Consider the following 20777-nt stretch of genomic DNA (forward strand, 5'->3'; position numbering starts at 1 on the left):
CTAAAAATCTCTTTGTCCTTTATTGGGGAAGGGCAAAGGAAAACAAGGTCTAAACAAGTAGAAGCCAAATCCATTTTGTAAAATCATGCAGTAACTGAATGGGAAGATCGAAGCAGTGTAGAATGAACTACATATAAGAGAAGTGACAGACACTATGGTTATGAGGAATTGAACCAAAGGCAACTTGAACAAAGTAAAACAAAGCCCTTCTACTCTAAGAGGTGCCAAAAAAAGTGTCACTTTCAAAAAGCTACGGGAGAGTGAAGGAAAGAGAAAATAAACCACACAGAAAGAACAAGAAATTTTCTCTTAGGTGAAACAGATTGTCAGGCTGTGTTTCTGATAATGGTAGCAGAAGGTAGTTTGTGGAAAGGCATGGTAACTTCCATGCTAACTCTTGCAAAGGTTGAGGATGAGTCCCCAAATATCCCTATCTTACTTTATTTCCCTAAACCTTTTTCAGTTTGTGTTGCCTCTGGTGTAAAAAGTTAGACATCAGGTGACATTTACTTCAGCACTTGATTTTGTCTAAAATCTATTTTATATATTCCAAAGTTGCTTTGTTATGGATTTTTTTTTTTTTTTTTGAGAAACAGAGTCTTGTTCTGTTATGCAGGCTGGGGTACAGTAGCCTGATCATAGCTTACTATAACCTTGGAACTACTGGGCTCAAGTGATCCTTCCTGTCTTGCCTCCCACAGTGCTGGGATTACAGGCACGAACCACTGCACCAAGCTGGTTATAGAATTCTTTTTTTTTTTTTTCTTGAGACAGGGTCTCACTCTGCTGCCCAGGCTGAAGTGCAGTGGTGTCATCATAGCACACTGCCACCTGGAACTCCTGTACTCACTGATCCTCCTGCCTCAGTCTTCCAAGTTGCTGGGAGTACAGGCATCGACTATCATACCTGCCTATTTTTTAATTTTTTTGTAGAGATAGGTTGATCAACTATGTTGATGAGGCTGATCTCAAATTCTTGGCCTCAAGTGATCCTCCTGCCTTGGTTTCCCAAGTGCTGGGATTACAGGTGTGAGCCACTACACCCAGCCTGTTACAGTTACAGACTGAGGTCATCTATCCATACCATTCATAATTTTACAAAATGTGATCATATCCTCCTTAAGCATATCCTAAGAGCCTTCAGTCCTCAAATACTAAAAACAATCTATTTTTCTTCTATCCTCAAATGACAGCCATTTCTCCACAATCATTCCACTTGTCCTTCTCTATATGCTCCTAGTTCCATAATGTCTTCCTTGGCCAATACATTTTTCCTAACACATTCTATGTCCAGACACACCAGTATGGGCTTTTCTCAATTTTACCTAATGATATTTATTGATAATCAGAGTTGCAGCAGTCGATTTGGGCTAATGTCTTCAGAAAACAGTATAAATGAGTCTTATTTCTCTCTAGGATAATGTGATAAAGAATAAAAACTTAGAATGTGAAAAAGTAAAATGCTTGTTACTAAATATGACCTTTTCTAAGCATGCTACATTTGGAATGAGGGTTCTCAAAAACGCACAATTTCCTATAAAAGAAAAGATTTCTTCCAGTTAGGCTCTCAGGAAAAAGTCTAAAGTATATTAAAATTTTTAAAATAGACTTTTTTTTAGACAGAGTCTCACTCTGTTGCCCGGGCTAGAGTGCCATGGTGTCAGCCTAGCTCACAGCAACCTCAAACTCCTAGGCTCAAGTGATCCTCCTGCCTCAGCCTCCCAAGTAGCTGGGACTACAGGCAACCACCACCATGCCCGGCTAATTTTTCTATATATTTTTAGTTGTCAATTAATTTCTTTCTATTTTTTAATAGAGATGGGGGTCTCGCTCTTGTTCAGGCTAGTTTCGAACTCTTGACCTTGAGCGATCATCCCACCTCGGCCTCCCAGAGTGCTAGGATTATAGGCGTGAGTCACTGCGCCTGGCCTAAAAAGAACAGACTTTTTTACATGGACAAAAACTTTAAAATTTGGATGGATACAGAAGACTTGAACAAATAAAAAGGCATACAATTTTCTTGAAAAACTCAACATCTTAAAAATGTCAAATTTCTCCTAATTTATCAATAAATATAATGTAGTCTTAAAACAATGAATAGGATAGGGAGGAGAGTTAAACAACCTAAATTTACATTCTCATAGATAAACAAGCTAACAAGAATAGTGAAGACAAGTATGAAAAAAAGTGATGTAGTGTTATCAAATAGTAAAATACATAGAGCTATAATAACAGCAACAATGTATTAGCATTTAACAGATCAATGGAACAAAACAGAAAGTCCAAAAATAGACCCAAATACTTATATATGGGAACATTACATATAATAAAGATGGCATTGCAAGAAAGGTAACTATTCAAAATATGTTGTTAAAATAACTGGATAGCCATCCAAAGAGAACAAGTAATTTCTCTACTTCATATATTATGGAAAAGTTTTAAATGATTCAAAGAATGAAAAACTTTTTAGAAGAAACCATTAACAATTTTTAAAAATATAATCTTAGAGTTGGGAGCGACTTTCAAGATACATCACAAAACTAAAGAAAAGTAAAAATTTTCTCCCAAAAATAACACAAATTTCTACATAGCAAAAGGCACTAAAGGTAAAAGACAAATTAAAACTCAGGCGAAAAAATACCACAAAGGATTAACTCCCTTATTATGTAAAATGTTTCAAATCATTAAGAAAAAGAAACCTAGCTAAGCACAGTGGTTTATGCTGTAATCCCAGTGCTTTGGGAGGCGGAGGTGGGAGGGTCATTTGAAATCTGGAGTTTAAGACCTCAGCCTAGGCAACGTAGCAAGACCCAATTTTTATAAAAAATAAAAATATTCAGCCAGGTGTGGGGGCACATGTCTGTAGCCCTAGCTACTCGGGAGGCTGAGGTGAAAGGATTGCTTGAGCCCAGGAGTTCAAGGTTACAGTAAGCCATGATCATTGCAACAGAGTGAGAATCTGTCTCTAAAAAAAGAAAAAGAAACCCATCCCCTCCAAAAAGGCAAAGATTATAAATATATCAGTTATAGAAAAGGAATACAAATGGCTTTTAGACATGTGAAAAGACAATTCCACTCATAATAAAAGAAATATAATAAAAACCACGAGAGACTGCTGTCATTAATCAGACTAGGAAAGCTTAAAAAGTTTGATTGCTCACTATTGGTGTAAGTGTGGAAAAAAAGATACTCAGTGCTGATGGTAATACAAACCCTATAACCTCTTTGGAGAGGGAATTCAGCAATATCAATTAAAATTCATAATATATATGTCCTTTGTCCCAGCAATTCCGCCCTTAGAAATTAGTTCTATAGTATATTCACAAATGTATATAATAATCTAATACACTGACATTCACCGCCTCATCTTTTGTAATAGCAGATTAGAAAAACCTGAATGCCATTATTAGCGATATGGTTAAGTAAAATATGGCACAATTATATAATGGAATATTCTAAAGTTGTTAACAAAGAATGAATCTATAGAATCTATAATTATGATATGGATTCATACATAGAGTATGTCTAAAAAGTTTTCTATACACATGAATGAAAAAAACTTATATTGGAAACAGCTTTGGAAGAGAGGAAGGAACCTATTTTTAAAAATGTAATAAATAGGCTAGGTGTGGTGGCTCACACCTGTAATCCTAGCACTCTGGGAGGCTGAGGCAGAAGGATCACTCAAGGTCAGGAGTTTGAAACCAGCCTGAGCAAGAGTGAGGCCCCATCTCTACTCAAAATAGAAAGAAATTAATTGGCCAACTAAAATTATATAGAAAAACTTAGCCGGGATGGTGGCACATGCCTGCAGTCCTCCCAGCTACTTGGGAGGCTGAGGCAGAAGGATTGCTTGAGCCCAGGAGTTTGAGGTTGCTATGAGCTAGGCTGATGCCACAGCATTCTAGCCCAGGCAACACAGTAAAACTTTGTCTCAAAAAAAAAAAAAAAAAAAAAAAAAAGGCTGGGCGCAGTGGCTCGCGCCTATAATCCTAGCACTCTGGGAGGCCGAGGCTGGCGGATTGCAGGCGGGCAGATTGCTTGAGGTCAGGAGTTCAAAACCAGCCTGAGCAAGAGTGAGACCCATCTCTACTATAAATAGAAACAAATTAATTGGCCAACTAAAATATATAGAAAAAATTAGCCGGGCACGGTGGCTCACACCTGTAATCCTAGCACTCTGGGAGCCCAAGGCGGGCAGATTGTTTGAGCCCAGGAGTTCGAGACCAGCCTGAGCAAGAGCAAGACCCTGTCTCTACTAAAAATAGAAAGAAATTAGCTGGACAACTAAAAATATACAGAAAAAAAAAAAAAAATTAGCCGGGCATGGGAGGCTGAGGCAGAAGGATTGCTTGAGCCCGGGAGTTTGAGGTTGCTGTGAGCTAAGCTGACGTCATCACTCTAGCCTAGGTAATAAAGCAAGATTCTGACTCAAAAAAACAAAACAAAACCCAAATTTAATAAATAAAAAAGTTAATCAGTGGATTAATATATTTAATTTAGACAGACTTTGTATCTGGAGTGAATGGATTCAGGGAAAAGAGACCAAAACCAGCCTTGGTTTAAAAAAATGACAGCAGCAGCTGTTAAATGGGAACAAACTGATGGTTTTATTATTTGTTTTCCCAACCACACCATTCCTAAGGAAAGGCATTTCAAACTAACTTTAAGAAGCAATTTCTGGCCGGGCGCTGTGGCTCACGCCTGTAATCCTAGCTCTTGGGAGGCCGAGGCAGGCGGATTGCTCAAGGTCAGGAGTTCAAAACCAGCCTGAGCAAGAGTGAGACCCCGTCTCTACTATAAATAGAAAGAAATTAATTGGCCAACTGATATATATATATAAAAAAAATTAGCCGGGCATGGTGGCGCATGCCTGTAGTCCCAGCTACTCCTCGGGAGGCTGAGGCAGAAGGATCACTTGAGCCCAGGAGTTTGAGGTTGCTGTGAGCTAGGCTGACGCCACGGCACTCACTCTAGCCTGGACAACAAAGCGAGACTCTGTCTCAAAAAAAAAAAAAAAAAAAAGAAGAAGCAATTTCTGACACCTTTAACTTTGAAAAAAGATCATGATTAATTCATGATTTATTACCTGCAAGTAAAAATAAAGTTAATGGGACAAACCAGAATCAAGTTCTTCAAATTAAAAGCCCTTTTCCCCCTTTTATGGAATCCAAACTCACTGATTCATTTATTTATTCACCAAAATTTGAGTGTCAATTATATTCAGCTTTTAATTGACTTAAAACATTTTCTCTCAGAAACTATGACTTCATACTCACCAAGGTAATAAATCCTGTCTGAATGAGGTCCATCTGGATCATTCCTCTTCACAAACATAAAATCATGTGGTGCCTTAGCCATCATGTAGCCATGATATTTTCTGGTATCAGCAAGTAGCTTTTTAAGCTGACTCCAGGAATATCGCTCAACATAAAATGGCTCCAATTTAGGCTGATCCTGTGATTCAATATTCTCCTCACACTCTGCAGTTTCAAAAATCTCAACACCCAGCTGTTCTGTTTCCATTGCTGCTGCCATGTTGCATTTTCCTAGAAAAAGATGGCAAATGAAGCTGTTCACAGGCCTGTCTTCTCCTATATTATCAGAATGACAGTCTGATAGGGCCAAAAAAAAAAAAAAAGAGGGAAGAGGGCAAGAAAAAAATGCTTTTTAGCACAGCTGCAATGAAACCTAGTAAGAAAAGCAATAGCTCCCCCTTCTCTGTGTTCAGCTTAAAAATGAGATTTTTAAGAAATTGAGGTCATGTCTATTTCACAGTGAGTATAAACCCCTTTGGGAACTTTTATAAAAGGCTCTCCTTAGGTATCTCTTGCCAAAATTCCTTTTTCTTTCCCACACTGGAAGGAAACAGGCCTTTTGCCAGTTGGCTGCTATGTTCCACCCAAAAGCATGTCAATAGTGAAGCTAAATGTGCCAAGGGAGTTACATGTTTTTGTATTTAAAAATGTAACACATCTGATAAATGTGCATTTTTTTTGACTAACAGAAATAACCACAACCAATTAGAACAGTAATAAAATGTTGAAAACAATGACTTATAATAACCTTTAGGGTGAGATAATGTAGTTCCCTTTTAAATACAATGCTAAACAACAAAATATTGAACTCCCTGGTATTTCTGAGGTTTGCCTAGACCACTTGTAGCGTGACTCTACATTTTAAGGAAACTTATGTGACTATTACTGCTGATTATACAACTTATACTGATTAAAGGACAGAAAAAATACACTATCTTCAAGTGGCTTTAAGGTGAAGCAGTTGATGTAGAAAGGATTTAATATCTGTACCAACAATATTTTGGTAAAAGTATGAACCTAGTTTACTAGTTCAGCCTCAAAACAGTGTTTATTAATAACTGCTAATAATGTTTCTCATTGTACAAATCCAAAAGATTTTTTCCTTTATCTTTTCCAACATTTAAATGTAACATGAGCAAAGTATCAGAGGAAAAAAATAAAAAGTTTTACCATAAACCAGTGTGTATTCTAACTTACATTATTTATGACACTACCAAAAGAAGCAACACAAAATTCTGGGGCAATTTGCTCCTTTTGAACTAATGTCAAACATGTGGACTTGGGAGATAAACTAAATTGTATCTAAGTAACCAAATTTAAAACATTACTTCTATAACAACAATAAATACATTGCTGTATATTTAATATAAGGTCTTTTTTAAAGCTCAATATTGCAGGTTAACATGGTTCACTGTAAGTAACTTACAGAGAAAAGGTCATTAGTAGGTGTGGGCTATGAATCAGGCCATCAAGCATGCATTACTGGCATACAAATGAACTAAATGAACTGTGTATCCCACATATTATGTCCTTTTTAATACTACAATGACCTACACTATCACTTTCAATATAACAGTAGCAAAAGTGGCCAGAAAACCTATTAGACACTTATAGGAGGTATAGTTGTAACATTATTACAACTGGGCATTCACTTTCAATGATTAAAATCCAAGGCAGCTTGGCAGAGATGTAAGTTATTTAGCTCAAGTGGTATTCAACACACTGATATTAATTGGCAATATAAGAGAGTGGTGGTTGTTTGTGCAACTAAAAGCTAGTAGGAGGGCCTACTTGCTACCAATTATGTCAATGGACCTGGTTTTATATCTAATTGAGTAGGGACAAATGAAAGAAGAACGCACACAAATTGGCTTCATTTTTCTCAACTTCCCTTGCCTTTGGAAGTTCATCTCCAAACCACTGCTTGCAAGCATAGGGCTAAGGAACAGAATAGGTAAACTCAACAGAATGACCTCCCAAGCCTTATTGTCCAGCTTCTGGAATCATCATTTGTTTCACTTATCTCCTATGTAAAAGGTACATTAGCTTACATTTAAGGAAAACTATCTGGTATTGCTGAAATCATACTAGATCCCTGGACTATTTCCTGCTCACTCTCTCTCTCTACACATATACTTAAACACATACATGTGTGCATGCACATATACACACACATTATACAGTTCAAATGACATTCTGCTACTCCGTATGTTTACAGTAAATGTATATCCTGCATTTCTAGGACCTGATGTTATACAACATTAGTACTTTGCACAAATGTATAACTAAATGATTTAATTTCCAGAATTCCCTGACATCGTCTATACAAATACATTCTCAAAATACGTGACCTGAATTTTCCAATTTCAAAAATTGGAAAACAGGGTCAGCCTACACATTCTCAGCACAGTGCATGTATTTCACTGCCCCACCTACCTCTTTACTTAAGGACCTTCCCTGGTGCCTACCTGATTGTATTTTCATCTGTGCAGATCTCTTCCACATACAAAGAGATCTTTTTCAAGTGACTCAAGTTCAAGCATAGATCCCTCTGCTCATTCTGCTCTCCTCTCACAGGAATCTGTCCTTTTCTCACCATTCAATCCTGCTCACCAGAATATTAAGATATAAGACTGTAATTCATTATTAAAATGGACCATATGTGGCCAAAAAGATTAAATATAAAAAGTCCCAAAATAGTACTTAAAATTGATACAAAAATATCAATCTTTTGGAGTAATATATGTCTAGGTTATTAATATTTTGTATCTGCATTTTACATTACCAAAATTCTAAAATTATTTAATTTCGAAGATGTGTAGCCCAATTTACTCAAAATAATATCCTAACAATAGCGTAAATCTTGAAGTCCAGACATACATTAAAAGGAAAATTATGGAAAGGCTTTAAAATTATAAAAGGGATACAGATGTCAGACTACTCAGTGGCCATTGCAAATCCTCAAAAATGGTTAGATGATTAATGAAATTTATTTTTATATTCCTATTCCTGTTCGTCTTTTACATAATAATCAACAGAATCAACTCCACAGGATAACCAGTAAGAATTACAGCTCAATCTACTTTTTCAGAAAGAGAACTGGACTTTAGTAATTTAAAATTTTTCTAAAGAATGTTCTATTCATTTTAAGTGTGTTCCATCTTTGCTTCTTGCTGCATTACTCTGAGAATTAACTGAAATAGGTAACTTTCACAGAAAAAGAAGCATTAAGCTTGTTGAAACTCTGGCTTAGTTAAAAAAAAAAAAAGGAGGATCTGTGATTATACCTGTTATTTGTTATCAATTTTAATTCTGGGCTCCCATAGCCCAAGTAGGTGATGGGAGAGAGATGCTATGAGAAAAGCTGAGTGGCAAGTGGAGGAAAAACAGTGAAATTATGCTAGCACAGCAACAATGGACTAAGACGTCAAGACACCTCCTCATAGCACTAAGCCCCTCAACTCAGAAAAGAGCATGTTGGCTTAGAAAATAGCGTCAAAACTTTTGAGTTTGGACACACTCAAGAGACATTCCTTCATTTTTAATTAAAGGGCCAAAGAGTCGTCTGAAATACTCCGTCTACTTAAATACCCCAAGCCTCACTGAAGCCTACCTATCTCACTCTTCAGGGTGCACAGATAGTTGAGAGGCTCATTATCACAGAGAGGGCAAAGATCTCGAAAGCCACAAATGAGGAAGAAGAGAAGTACAGTAGAGAATGTTGAGAAGGGGGAATGGAGAGATGCCAAGTCTTAGGAGAAAAGTGTGTGAGGAGAGGTTTGACAGGAAGGACAAGTATCCTACTGAGGGTGGGTGAAACAGAATGGGAGGGGGCAGTGAGCAGGAAGGGAATCGATCTAGCGTTAGGCAGGAGGGAGAAAAGAACACCAGATGGGAAACCAGAAAATCTGAGCCCGGATCCCATCTGCTACAGTAGGACTTTAGGCAAATCCGTTTGCCTCTGTGGGCTTCCGTTTCCTCATCCGTAAGTCCGGACAATACCCAGCCTCCCAACCCCAGCGAGGCTCAATTAAGATAACGGACGTGGAAGTCCGCAGGCCAGCGTCCAGCGCTCAGGGGGCGCCCAGTGAACGTTGGCTGACTTGGAATCTCAGAGCCTCGGTTTCCTCTTCCGGCAAGAGGGGCCCCGCCACCAGCTCTGCCCCGCGCAGGGCGGCGCGCCGGGCAAGCCGCAGAGCCGGCCGACCGGGAGGACGCGCCGGGCGGTTCCTCCGTGAGGCGGAGAGGGCCCAGTGGGCCGGGGCCAGGCCCCGCGGGCGAGAGGGAGGAGGGGGGTGGATACCGCACCTTCCCCCCGGCCCCGCCCGGACCGTCCCGACGCGCGTTACGGAGCAGGCCTGCGCCGCTTCATGCCGCACCGCCTCCACTCCCGTCCCGGATGCAGCAGCTTCCTCGGCGGTGGCGCCGGTGGCAACCCAGGCGGCGAACGCGGCACTTAGAAGCAGCGGCAGCGGCCTCGGCCTCGGCGCCGGCGACACTTCCGGTTCCTCGCGACCTGCCCTCCGACTGGCGAAGGCACAGGCGGGCCAAGAAGGGCACCGCTCTCTACGGGGCGCGGTCCAACACCACGGTGCCGCCTGGTGGCCGGAGGAGCGAAGGAGGCACGGGAAGGAGTCTTGGCTGGGGAGGGGATAGAGATGAAATCCAGAAAGGGGCAGCAAAAGACTTGCTCAAAGTCAGAAGGCGAATTGTGGCGCGTCTCTGCTCATTTTTTTTCCATTCAACAAATATGTGGTAAGTGCCTGCTCAAAGTAAGCAAAATTCCTTGTCCATGTACTAGGCCGAGTTGTAGAGGATGGGGATCGGAGCCGGGAGCAAACCAGGCAAAAATCCCTGCCCCTTCATGGAGTTGATTAGGAGGGCGAAGGGACTAGGGCTTGGAGATCGGAGCGACCCATTGTGGTGGAAAGAAACCTGGAGTCAGAAACTTGGCTCCAAATATTAATCGGTGATCTTCAGCAAGTCACTCCATCTCTTTGAGCCATTCTTTCTTTATAAAAAGTATATAATAGGCCGAGCGCGGTGGCTCACTCCTGTAATCGTAGCACTCTGGGAGGCCAAGGCAGGAGGATCACTCAAGGTCAGGAGTTTGAAACCAGCCTGAGCAAGAGCAAGACCCTGTCTCTACTAAAAATAGAAAGAAATTAATTGGCCAACTACAAAAAAAAAAAAAAAATATATATATATATATATAAATTAGCTGGGCATGGTGGTACATGCCTGTAGTCCCAGCTAGTTGGGAGGAGACTGAGGCAGGAGGATTCCTTGAGCCCAGGAGTCTGAGATTGCTGTGAGCTAGGCTGACGCCACAGCACTCTCCCCAGGGTAACAGAGTAAGACTCTCGTTTCAAAAAAAAAAAAGGTATATAAATAACTCATGTCATTTAATTGCAATTACAAAAAACTATGTATGTCATGCTAACATATAAAAATGAAAAACTGGGGCCCAGGAGAGAAGGGAATGACTTGTTATAATCAAAACCAGAGGCCGGGCACAGTGGCTCACGCCTGTAATCCTAGCACTGTGGGAGGCCGAGGCGGGCGGATTGCTCGATATCAGGAGTTCGAAACCAGCCTGAGCAAGAGCGAGACCCTGTCTCTACTATAAATAGAAGGAAATTAATTGGCCGACTAAAAATACATAGAAAAAATTAACCGGGCATGGTGGTGCATGCCTGTAGTCCCAGCTACTCGGGAGGCTGAGGCAGGAGGATCGCTTGAGCCCAGGAGTTTGAGGTTGCCGTGAGCTAGGCTGACTCCACGGTATTCACTCTAGCTTGGGCAACAAAGTGAGACTCTGTCTCAAAAAAAAAAAAAGAAAAAAGAAAAAAAGAACCAGAGGCAGGTCCCTTGTCCTGCACTTTCTTTCCTAGTCTACACTGTACTTTGGCTGCAAGAGAAAAAGTGAGCCTAGGGAGATCACTGGGGAAGTAGTAAATATAGAGCAAAACAGCGGAAAAGCTGTTTTGGAGTCCCCTATTTTCTGTTATTACAAAGAATATTCACTCTGAGGTTAAAGGAGCCTTCTCTCAAGCTTTTTTTAGTTGAGCTCCCTAAATGAAAGATAAAGTCATTTTCTTTGAGTCTCCTCTATGAATTTTCTGCAAATGATCCAAGAGCAGATTTTAAGGCTTTAAATGCACACACACACTAACAAAATACATTAAAATATCTTGCATTGCATTTCATTCATTCAACAAGTGAATTAAATCTTGTTGGTATTAAATCTCTACCACTGTTACCGACCTCACTGTTCTTGGCCCCCAAGTCAATAGAAATTGGCACAAGATGGATAAAAGAATTCATACAGGCAAGGCTCTGTGGGGGACGGGGAGGGGTTTGCTGGAACAAAAGGAAAGCAGTGCTGGTTAAGGAGCAACCAGACTGGCTGTCTGAACAAAGGGCTGGGGAACTTTTAAAGGGTAGAGAAAGTTTGATGCTAGCATTGACATCATAGCATGTAGAGGTGAAGTTTTGTTAGCAGCTGCCCGTCCAGCAACCATACTTCTTCATAAAACGCATGTCTCATTAGCATGTTAAATCTCTGCCCTTGAGCGTGATTTTTTTGTATTTAAAAGACGTAAAATGTCTATGCACAGTCTACTTTGGGCTTCATCTTGGTGGTAACCAGTTTGTACTGGCCTTGACTGGGGCCGGTGGCCCCCTGCTCCAATGGTTGCAATGGGTGCCCTGTCATTTTCAAACCTTTTGTTCAGTATCGTGTGTGGACGTAAGCTTTGGCTCAAGGCTCAGGCAGGTAGCCAAAGTCCACCTCCTATACTGTCTCACCACGTGCCTGTCACTGATCTAAGCACTGGGACTACAACAGTAAACAAAATAGACAAAATACCTGTTTTCATGCAGTTTATGTCCTAATGAGAGGAAATAGAACCCCTCCCCCAAAGCAAACAAACAAAAAATATATTATTTCATGTATTTTTAAAAAAGAGCCACAGAGAAGTAAAATACTTAAGTTACATGGCCAATTATGGATTGGACTAGAGACTGGAATTCAGATTTTTTGGTTTTCAGTCTTATTTTCTCCCTCTAGGTAGGCTCCTCAACCCCTGAGAAAGCTGTATGGGAACATCTCCACCATGGCATCCTGGCAACCTTGCACGCATCCACATGAGCCACATAGGCAAAGGCTCCAACTGAAGCATATCTGAGTTTTAGCAGAATGCTGTGTGATCTTCCCAGAATAAGGACCTGATGGCCATCTCCCTGGAGAGGCCTCAGGAGACAGCTTCCATTGTCCTCCCAGGTTCTTTCTTTCTTTCTTTTCTTTTCTTTTTTTTTTTTTCAGACCGAGTCTCACTCTGTCCAGGCTAGAGTGCCATGGCATTAGCCTAGCTCACAGCAACCTCAAACTCCTGGGCTCAGGCGATCCTCCTGCCTCAGCCTCCTGAGTAGCTGGGACTACAGGCATGCGCCACCATGCCCGGTTAATTTTTTCTGTATATTTTTAGTTGGCCAATTAATTTCTTTCTATTTTTAGTAGAGATGGGGTCTTGCTCTTGCTCAGGCTGGTCTCGAACTCCTGAGCTCAAACAATCCACCGCCTCAGCCTCCCAGAGTGCTAGGATTACAGGCGCGCCCAGCCCCCAGGTTCTTTTTTTCTTAATTTTTGAGACAAGGTCTGGCTCTGTTGCCCAGGTTGGAGTGCAGCGGTGTGATCATAGCTCACTGTAACTTTGAACTCCTGGACTCAAGTGATCCTCCTGCATAGCTAGGACCACAAATGCACCACCATGTCCAGCTAATTTTAAAAAATTTTTTGTAGAGATGAGGTCTCATCCAGGCTGGTCTCACTCCTGGCCTCAAGAAATCCTCCCGCCTCTACCTCCCAAATTGCTGGGATTACAAGTGTGAGTGCCTGTCAGGTGTGAGACTTCCTCCCCATCCCTCTCAAAATAGTACTGCAGAATATAAAAACTATTTGGCAACAGTCTATAATTAGCTGTTCATCAATGGGTATCCTACAACTCACAGTCATCTGGCCCATTTTGTTTCAATATGGTTTTCCCTCAGGATCTGTAGGGATTGGTTCCAGGACCTTAGGCAGATACCAAAATTAGCAGATACTCAAGTTCCTGATATACAATGGTGTAGTATTTGCATAAAACCCACACACATCCTCCTTCCAAATAGTACTGTACTATTTTTTTTTTTGTTTCTAAGTCACTGTGTTTTAGGACCATATAGTACTTTAAATCAGCTCTAGATTACTTATAGCTAATACAATATAAATACTATATAAATAGTTGTTATACTGTATTGGTTGTATTTTAAAAAAATTTTTTTTTCTGAATATTTTCCATTCAAGGTAGGTTGAATTCACAGATGTGGAACTGACAGATAGGGCAGGCCTACTGTATTGTCTTTTTTGATATATGGGGCAAGGACCACAGGCAACTGGCACTTTTGTGCATTCTTCCTTTTGCTGTATATGTGAGTAATAAACTCTTTGAATTTAGAAGTGGCTCATTGTATCTTTACTGGCTGAATCAGTCTTGTATGTGTACTTGACAAAGCCCAGCTTGCTTTCTGCTACCCTGCACTTTAGGGACCCATCAGGAAAAGGCAAGTTTTCTTGCACATGAGGTGTGAATGAGAGAGCAGGGCTGGGTTGATACAAAGCCTTTCATTTCTAGCACTGGGTATTATCATCAACAAATATGTTTTAAGCATCTACTTTTTGAAGCACACTGTGTTAGATGCTACAGGATACCAAAAGGAGTACCAATCTGTGCTCTAGGAAGTTTATAATCTAGGTGAGGAAAGAGATCATAAACATGCAATGCACTAGCAGTAGTTTATTACACGATATAGTAGGCTAGAGTTTGTTTTTCCATTTCCACCCAGCTTTGTCCCCTTTTGAGGAGTAATTCAGAACAAACTGCAATAACCAAAAAAGGTCTTTCCTTCTGATTTTCTTTTTCATATTTAAGTCTTCGAATAGGCAATATTGCCACATGATTCAAAAATTTTAAAATACAAAAGGATATATAGTAAAAAAATTTTTTCCCATCTTGATCCTCCAGGTACCTAGTTTCCTTCCCCTTAAGAAACTAATGTTATGGCCGGGCGCTGTGGCTCACGCCTGTAATCCTAGCTCTTGGGAGGCCGAGGCGGGCGGATTGCTCAAGGTCAGGAGTTCAAAACCAGCCTGAGCAAGAGCGAGACCCCGTCTCTACTATAAATAGAAAGAAATTAATTGGCCAACTGATATATATATAAAAAATTAGCCGGGCATGGTGGTGCATGCCTGTAGTCCCAGCTACCCGGGAGGCTGAGGCAGAAGGATCACTCGAGCCCAGGAGTTTGAGGTTGCTGTGAGCTAAGCTGACGCCACGGCACTCACTCTAGCCTAGGCAAGAAAGCGAGACTCTGTCTCAAAAAAAAAAAAAAAAAAAAAAAAAAAAAAAAAAAAAAAAAAAAGAAACTAATGTTATTACTTTCTCGCATATACTTCCAGTAATAGTTTATGATATATAAACAAGTGCATGTATGTATTATTCCTCCTATCACCCCAGTATTTTTACACTAATGGTAGCATACTGACCTCTATCTGCAGCTGACAAGCACATAGATGGCCAGAGATCCAGGAATTAGCAGGTGGGCCAAACTGAATACAGTGGAAAGACAACTCCCCATACCCAAGGCAGGCTCTGAAAGGAAGCAGTTAAGGCTGAGGCAGGAACATCTTTGCACATTCTTCTGAACCATGGACTGACAGGTGGAGGGGAAGGTTTTCCCAGTAAAGATTGGTTGCAAGATCCACTCTCCTGGCATAGTTAGGAGGTTACAGGTGTATGATCTGGCTATGTAGGATTCCTCATTAGATGCCTGGGCTGGTTACTGTCTCTCTCCACCCTTAGTTTTGCACTTTCTGGATAGACAAACCTGATTTTGATCATGGAAAACTGGCTGGGTGACCCGGGGTGAGGCATAAAACAGCCGAACTCTACAGTTCATTTTCTAAAAATTCTCCTAGGAATAGAATGTTCTGTAAAAAGGTGAACAACAAGGATGTGCATGACCACTTGCCAAAGGCAGGAAACTAGTCTTAGGCACTGAGAACTTCATCCATGGCAAGCACTAGGCAAATGCTTCTTGTGGCTGATGATGATGGTTCTATGAGAAGGGAGAGATGGCCGTGGGCCAAATGAGGCTGGGAAGGCTGCATCTACAAGGTGGGACACAAAGACAGTATTTAATTTGCATTTTCATTTGACTGGTATTATCATAAAGCCCTCAGTCATACCTACTTCAGCATAGCACTGCCACTTGGCTCTGCCTTTGTATCCCGTCTGTCACCCTGCAGGATATAGTTACCTGGAAGATATTCTTTCCCCTCCCTATTTCAACTTTTTTCTTATGGGATTTTACCTGGAAAGAGGGATCCATAATAGCTGGGTGTCTTTGCAGAAAAATTTGCAAACAGCTGATAAGAAAGTTGGAGAAGACTGAATCTAACTCTGTCATTTGATGGATATGGAAACTCAGGCCCAGAGAAGCCATTTTACAGTACATTAGTAGTGGTCAAAACAGGCTGGATAGGTACCCCCATCCGATGGACCTTTCTTATGGAGCATCTGAGGCAAAACATCAAGATGCAATCTTCTTGTGTATTTAGTAGCTTTCACCTTGGATAGAGATCAATTAATTGATAAACCTCCGATTTCAAATATGCTAGATTAAAATTATTTTTATTTTTTATTACCACCCACCAGAATGGCTAAAATTAAAAAGACTAAAAATACCAAGGATATAGAGCAACTAGAACTTTCAAACATTGCTGTGGGAAGGTAAATTGATTGAAACACTTTAAAACTGCTTTGCAGTATCTACTAAACCTAAACAGACATCTATATAACCTAGCAATTCCCTTGCAAGGTATTTACTCAAGAGAATTAAGAGCATATATCCACCAAAAGAGAGGTACATAAATGTTCATAGCAGTTTTATTTATAATAGCTAAAAACTAGAAACAATGCATATATCTGTCAACAGGAGAATAGATAATCTGTGGTACATTCACACAATACACTACACAGCAAAAACAAAAACCAAAAAAGAATGAACTACTAATTCACTCAGCAACAGATACATCTCCTGCACATTATGTTGAATGAAAGAAGCCAGACACTAGATTCTATTTACATGAAATTCAAGAACAGACAAAACAATTCTATGGTGATATGTCAGGATAGTAATTATTGAGGAGAGGGAGGGATGGGAGGCGAAGGTATTCTAACACGAGGCAATCTCTGAGACGCTGGAAATGTTTCAGATCTTGATAGTTACACAGATATAAATATATGTAAAAATTCAGCTAGAGCTGAACATTTAAGATTTGCCTGTTTCCTACATATAAGTTATACCTCATTTTTTAAAAAAGTGCCCCTCTATTGCATCTGCATTGTCGTAAACATTAAGCAGTAAAAATGCTTTTATCATTTAAAAACATATTTTTAAAATTCAAGGCTGTCAAGGTTATTGCTTTCATTATCTCACAGCTGGCAGATTGCCTAAGTCTCTAACCGGTTTGCCTACTACCAATTCCTCCTCTGCTGGCAGGTACCCCGATGGCAGTCTTGCTACATACATATTTGATTTTGCTAATTTCCAGTTTAACAAACTTCCTTGGTTCCCATATGTCTGTGGGATACAGTATAAGCACCTCAGTGAAGCAAACGAAGACTTTCCTAATCCACTACTCTGCCTTTCCAGAGCCAGGGCAACCTCTGTCCTCTATGCCTTTAATCCCTAGCATGCAGAAGCCTCCACCTTTGGTCGTGTGCTCTGTGCTTTCACTGCCCTACCTGCTTCTTCCTGGGTCAAATTCCTCCTCGCCTTTCACCATCCAGCTCTCCAAGATTGGCTTTCAAATGTCTGACCATGCTTCCTACAACCCCTCATCTCCTACCTTCCTTCATACTTCTTTGTGAGCTCAGCACATTCCCCATATCAAAACTCTCTACATTTTATAGGATCCACCCCTGAGCTACAGGTTTCCCAAGAGCTGGCATAATTTCTCCTCATCGCCGGATCCCTATGATAAATAAACGGGTGCTAACAGAACTGAGTTTTTTGTCCTATAGTTCTAGTTTTGATAGACATGTTGCTTCCCATTAAGTTCTTCATTGCAGAGGAACTTGGACACAGACAAGACAGTTCAAATAAGACGAAAATTGTGTTGTCGGGTGTTGTCCCGAGTTCGAGTTTCCCGTTTCACGAGAGACAGGTCTGCTGCACTAGCCAACACAACTGCCACCAGTCATGTGACTACTTCATTAGCCGTAAACGAAATTGAAAATTCAGTGCCTCAGTCTCACTCGCCACATTTCACGCGCTCGCTCGAAAGCCTCACGTGGGCGAGCGGCTGGCGTGCTGGAGAGCGCAGTGACACCCGCTCGTCAAGACCTCTGGTCTTTACACACTCTCCCTTCCTTGGGGCACCCTCCCTCCCAGGTCCCACACCGCTTCCCTCATCACCAGTGCCATGCTCATTTCGTCTGTGATGACTTGCGTCTTTTAATAGACCGAAGGCTCCAAGACAGAAGGGACCGCGTCTCGCCGCCGTGGTTCCAGTGACCAGCTCTGAAGCGCCGGCACACAGTGGCGCCGGTCAATGCAATGGGAGGGACCTTCCAGATACACCAGTCCCAAGCCCTTTTCCCAAGCTGACCGTCCTCTGTGGAGCCTCCAGCACTTTCCATTTCAAAGCGCCGAGCATCAGCCCACAGCAATTCTCCAGGCGGCCGCGGCCAGCGGCGGCGCCACTCGCGCCCGGGCCCGCCCCCTCCCCGCCCGCGCCCCGCCCCCAGCCCCCGCCCGGCGCGCGCTCGGGCCCCGGGCCGGCGCCCCCGCCGCCCCCCGCTCGTCACTGCGCAGGCGCGGCCCGCGAGCTCGGGGTGTCTCGGGGCTGCCGGGCTGCGGGCGCTCGGGAGCGCGGGGAATTGCGGCCTGCGTTCGCCCACTCCAGCCGGTCCCTGCCTGAGGCAGCGAGGCGCAGCGAGGCGCAGCGAGCCGAGCCTCCCGGCGCCCTGGGCAGCGTGGCCATGGAGAACCAGGTGCTGACGCCGCACGTGTACTGGGCTCAGCGACACCGCGAGCTGTATCTGCGCGTGGAGCTGAGTGACGTGCAGGTAGAGGCCGGGTCTGGGCGGCGGGAAGCGCGCGGGATCGCGGCTCCGGGTATCCACCGGGACCCTAGCCCTTTTGTCCGTGTGCGCGCCGGACTGGACAGGCTGCAGTGCGCCAACACGGTCCGCGACGCGGTGCGCTCCCGGCGTGCCGGCCCTGGTCGAGGCTTGCCCACAGATCCCGGGCCGGGGGCACGACCCCCTCAGGCTGCTGGGACCTTAGGGGGCTCAGTGAGTCCGGCGCGGGCCTCGGAGACTGTCCCAGGCCGCGGAGGCTGTCCTGGGCCTCCTCTTTGTTCGCTGTGTGCGGCCTGATGTAGCTCGAGCCTGGCCCTGGGAGCCTGGCCGTCGGGGTTCGGGTTGGCTGAGGCCCTTGGCGGTGTGGAATGATCTCGTGGGTCTGGGGTGCCTTGTGACAATGGCTTGCTGGGCTGTGGCTGGACATTAACGCTGGCCAGAGAGGTCCAGCCAGGCCCCTAGGACGTTCAAGGGGCTCGCCGCTACCTGCGGGGGTTGGGGGGGCACACCCACCTCCCAACCGTTCAGCAATGGACGTCATTCTTAGTACTTTTAATTTTAATGTTCACAAGACCCTGAGAAAGTGATTTTTTACTCCCGTGTTCTGATGGCTGTGAGCTCAGGTTTGCCGAGTTGCATAGAGAACTTGAAATTTTCTTAAGTTAAACGTTGAGTATTTATGTTTGATCTCGTTTGGCCCCCAATGTGAGCAAGCTGAAGCCCCCTAATAATAACGGAGACTCCAGGACCTGTGTACCCTCGTGTCTCTGTCCAAACCATCCAGGATTCTGGTCTTTGAGGAACTGGAGTTTTCAGTCTGGAATGTTCTTTCTTCAGTCATCATCCTTACTCTCAACTTCTCCTTGACATCTAGGGCACTTTGTAACCTTCACTCCACTTAACTCTGTCTCTGAATCAAGCATCTGCTTGGATCTGTCAACTGGTCTGTCACATTGTCTTGCAAAATGGGGTACTTTCTGAGTGTTAACTTGAATTTGTTGAATTTAATTTAATCTTTGCTTCTGGAATATACTGTTTATATATATATATATGTGGTTATACTGTATACAAACTGTTTTCTTGTTGAAAGATAAAGTCAGTCAATACTGGCCAGAATGCTTTTAAATAGGCTAAGACATTGCATGGTGTGTCATTTAATGTATTAAACCAGACTGAATATGAATAAATGTTCTGTGCTGTCTCCCTTTACTATGCTCCAGGGTGCTTTATTGAAGTAGGAAAAAAACAAACAAAATCTTTTGTAGATGGGGATCTAAGTCCTATCTAAAGAGGGGTTTTCCAGCAATCAATAAAAAAGTTTAGAATGTGTGTTGCGACAATCTCTTCAATTATTTAGTTAAATAGTGGTGTAGAGCAAATTAAATGAACTCAGGTCCTGGCTTCTTTAGTTGTCTATCATATGATAGGATAGAATATTCTGAGATATTTTTGAAGCTACAAGCAGAAAAGCAGTTTTTAGGGGGAGTGGGGTGATGACGGAAAGAAATGGAAATTGGTTGAACAAATGAAAAAATGTACCATACTGGCCGGGTGCTGTGGCTCACGCCTGTAATCCTAGCTCTTGGGAGGCCGAGGCGGGCGGATTGCTCAAGGTCAGGAGTTCAAAACCAGCCTGAGCAAGAGCGAGACCCCGTCTCTACTATAAATAGAAAGAAATTAATTGGCCAACTGATATATATATAAAAAATTAGCCGGGCATGGTGGCACATGCCTGTAGTCCCAGCTACTTGGGAGGCTGAGGCAGAAGGATCACTCGAGCCCAGGAGTTTGAGGTTGCTGTGAGCTAGGCTGACGCCACGGCACTCACTCTAGCCTGGGCAACAAAGTGAGACTCTGTCTCAAAAAAAAAAAAAAATGTACCATACTTACATGTTTCTTAAAAGATGTAAACCTCTGAGTTAAGAAACATGAACATGTGTTAATCATATTTGGTATATTTAGAAGTATGGACACATATATTTGAAATATATAATAGTTTAAAAATGTAAAGGTAGAAAAAAATGAAATTTTCTTTTGGACAGAAAAATTCTTTTTTTTTAATTTTTGGGAAAATAAGTCTTTTTTCCCTGAATAGAGTTTTTGGTTTTTCTGGGGTTTCACATCTGTAATTCTGAGGCATTCATTTCAACTACCATTAACTTAAAAGCAACATGTTAACAGGAAGCATGGCATGTGCCTGTAACCCCAGCTACTTGGGAGGCTGAGACAGAAGAACCCCTTGAGCCCAGGTTTGAGACTAGCCTGGGCA

At 42.4% G+C, this 20777-nt stretch overlaps 2 protein-coding genes across 6 annotated transcripts in view; one reads left to right on the forward strand and one right to left on the reverse strand.

Annotated features, from left to right (window-relative positions):
- The window catches only part of DPP8 (dipeptidyl peptidase 8), a 61655-nt gene extending 51819 nt beyond the window's left edge, over positions 1-9836 (reverse strand). For 3 of the 5 annotated variants that reach the window (XR_012919793.1, XM_076004488.1, XM_076004485.1), the window contains exons 1-3: positions 9627-9836; positions 7787-7923; positions 5280-5549 (exon numbers count right to left, since the gene is read on the reverse strand). Coding sequence is in view for 4 of the 5 variants with exons in the window: in XM_076004488.1 (XP_075860603.1) it covers positions 5280-5549; positions 7787-7823 (307 nt within the window). In the remaining variant the exon portion in view is untranslated. Of the gene's footprint in view, positions 1-5279; positions 5550-7786; positions 7924-8931; positions 9530-9626 lie in introns of those variants that run through there. The other 2 variants (XM_076004486.1, XM_076004487.1) reach the window with 2 other exon arrangements.
- An 8387-nt stretch (positions 9837-18223) lies between these two features.
- HACD3 (3-hydroxyacyl-CoA dehydratase 3) overlaps positions 18224-20777 on the forward strand; it is a 49810-nt gene continuing 47256 nt past the window's right edge. Inside the window, exon 1 of the mRNA XM_012758675.3 lies at positions 18224-18493. Within this exon, the coding sequence (XP_012614129.1) occupies positions 18407-18493 (87 nt within the window). The 5' untranslated portion in view covers positions 18224-18406. The remainder of the gene's footprint in view (positions 18494-20777) is intronic.

The sequence above is a fragment of the Microcebus murinus genome, chromosome 6, assembly GCF_040939455.1.
Source record: "Microcebus murinus isolate Inina chromosome 6, M.murinus_Inina_mat1.0, whole genome shotgun sequence".
Lineage (NCBI taxonomy): Eukaryota > Metazoa > Chordata > Mammalia > Primates > Cheirogaleidae > Microcebus > Microcebus murinus.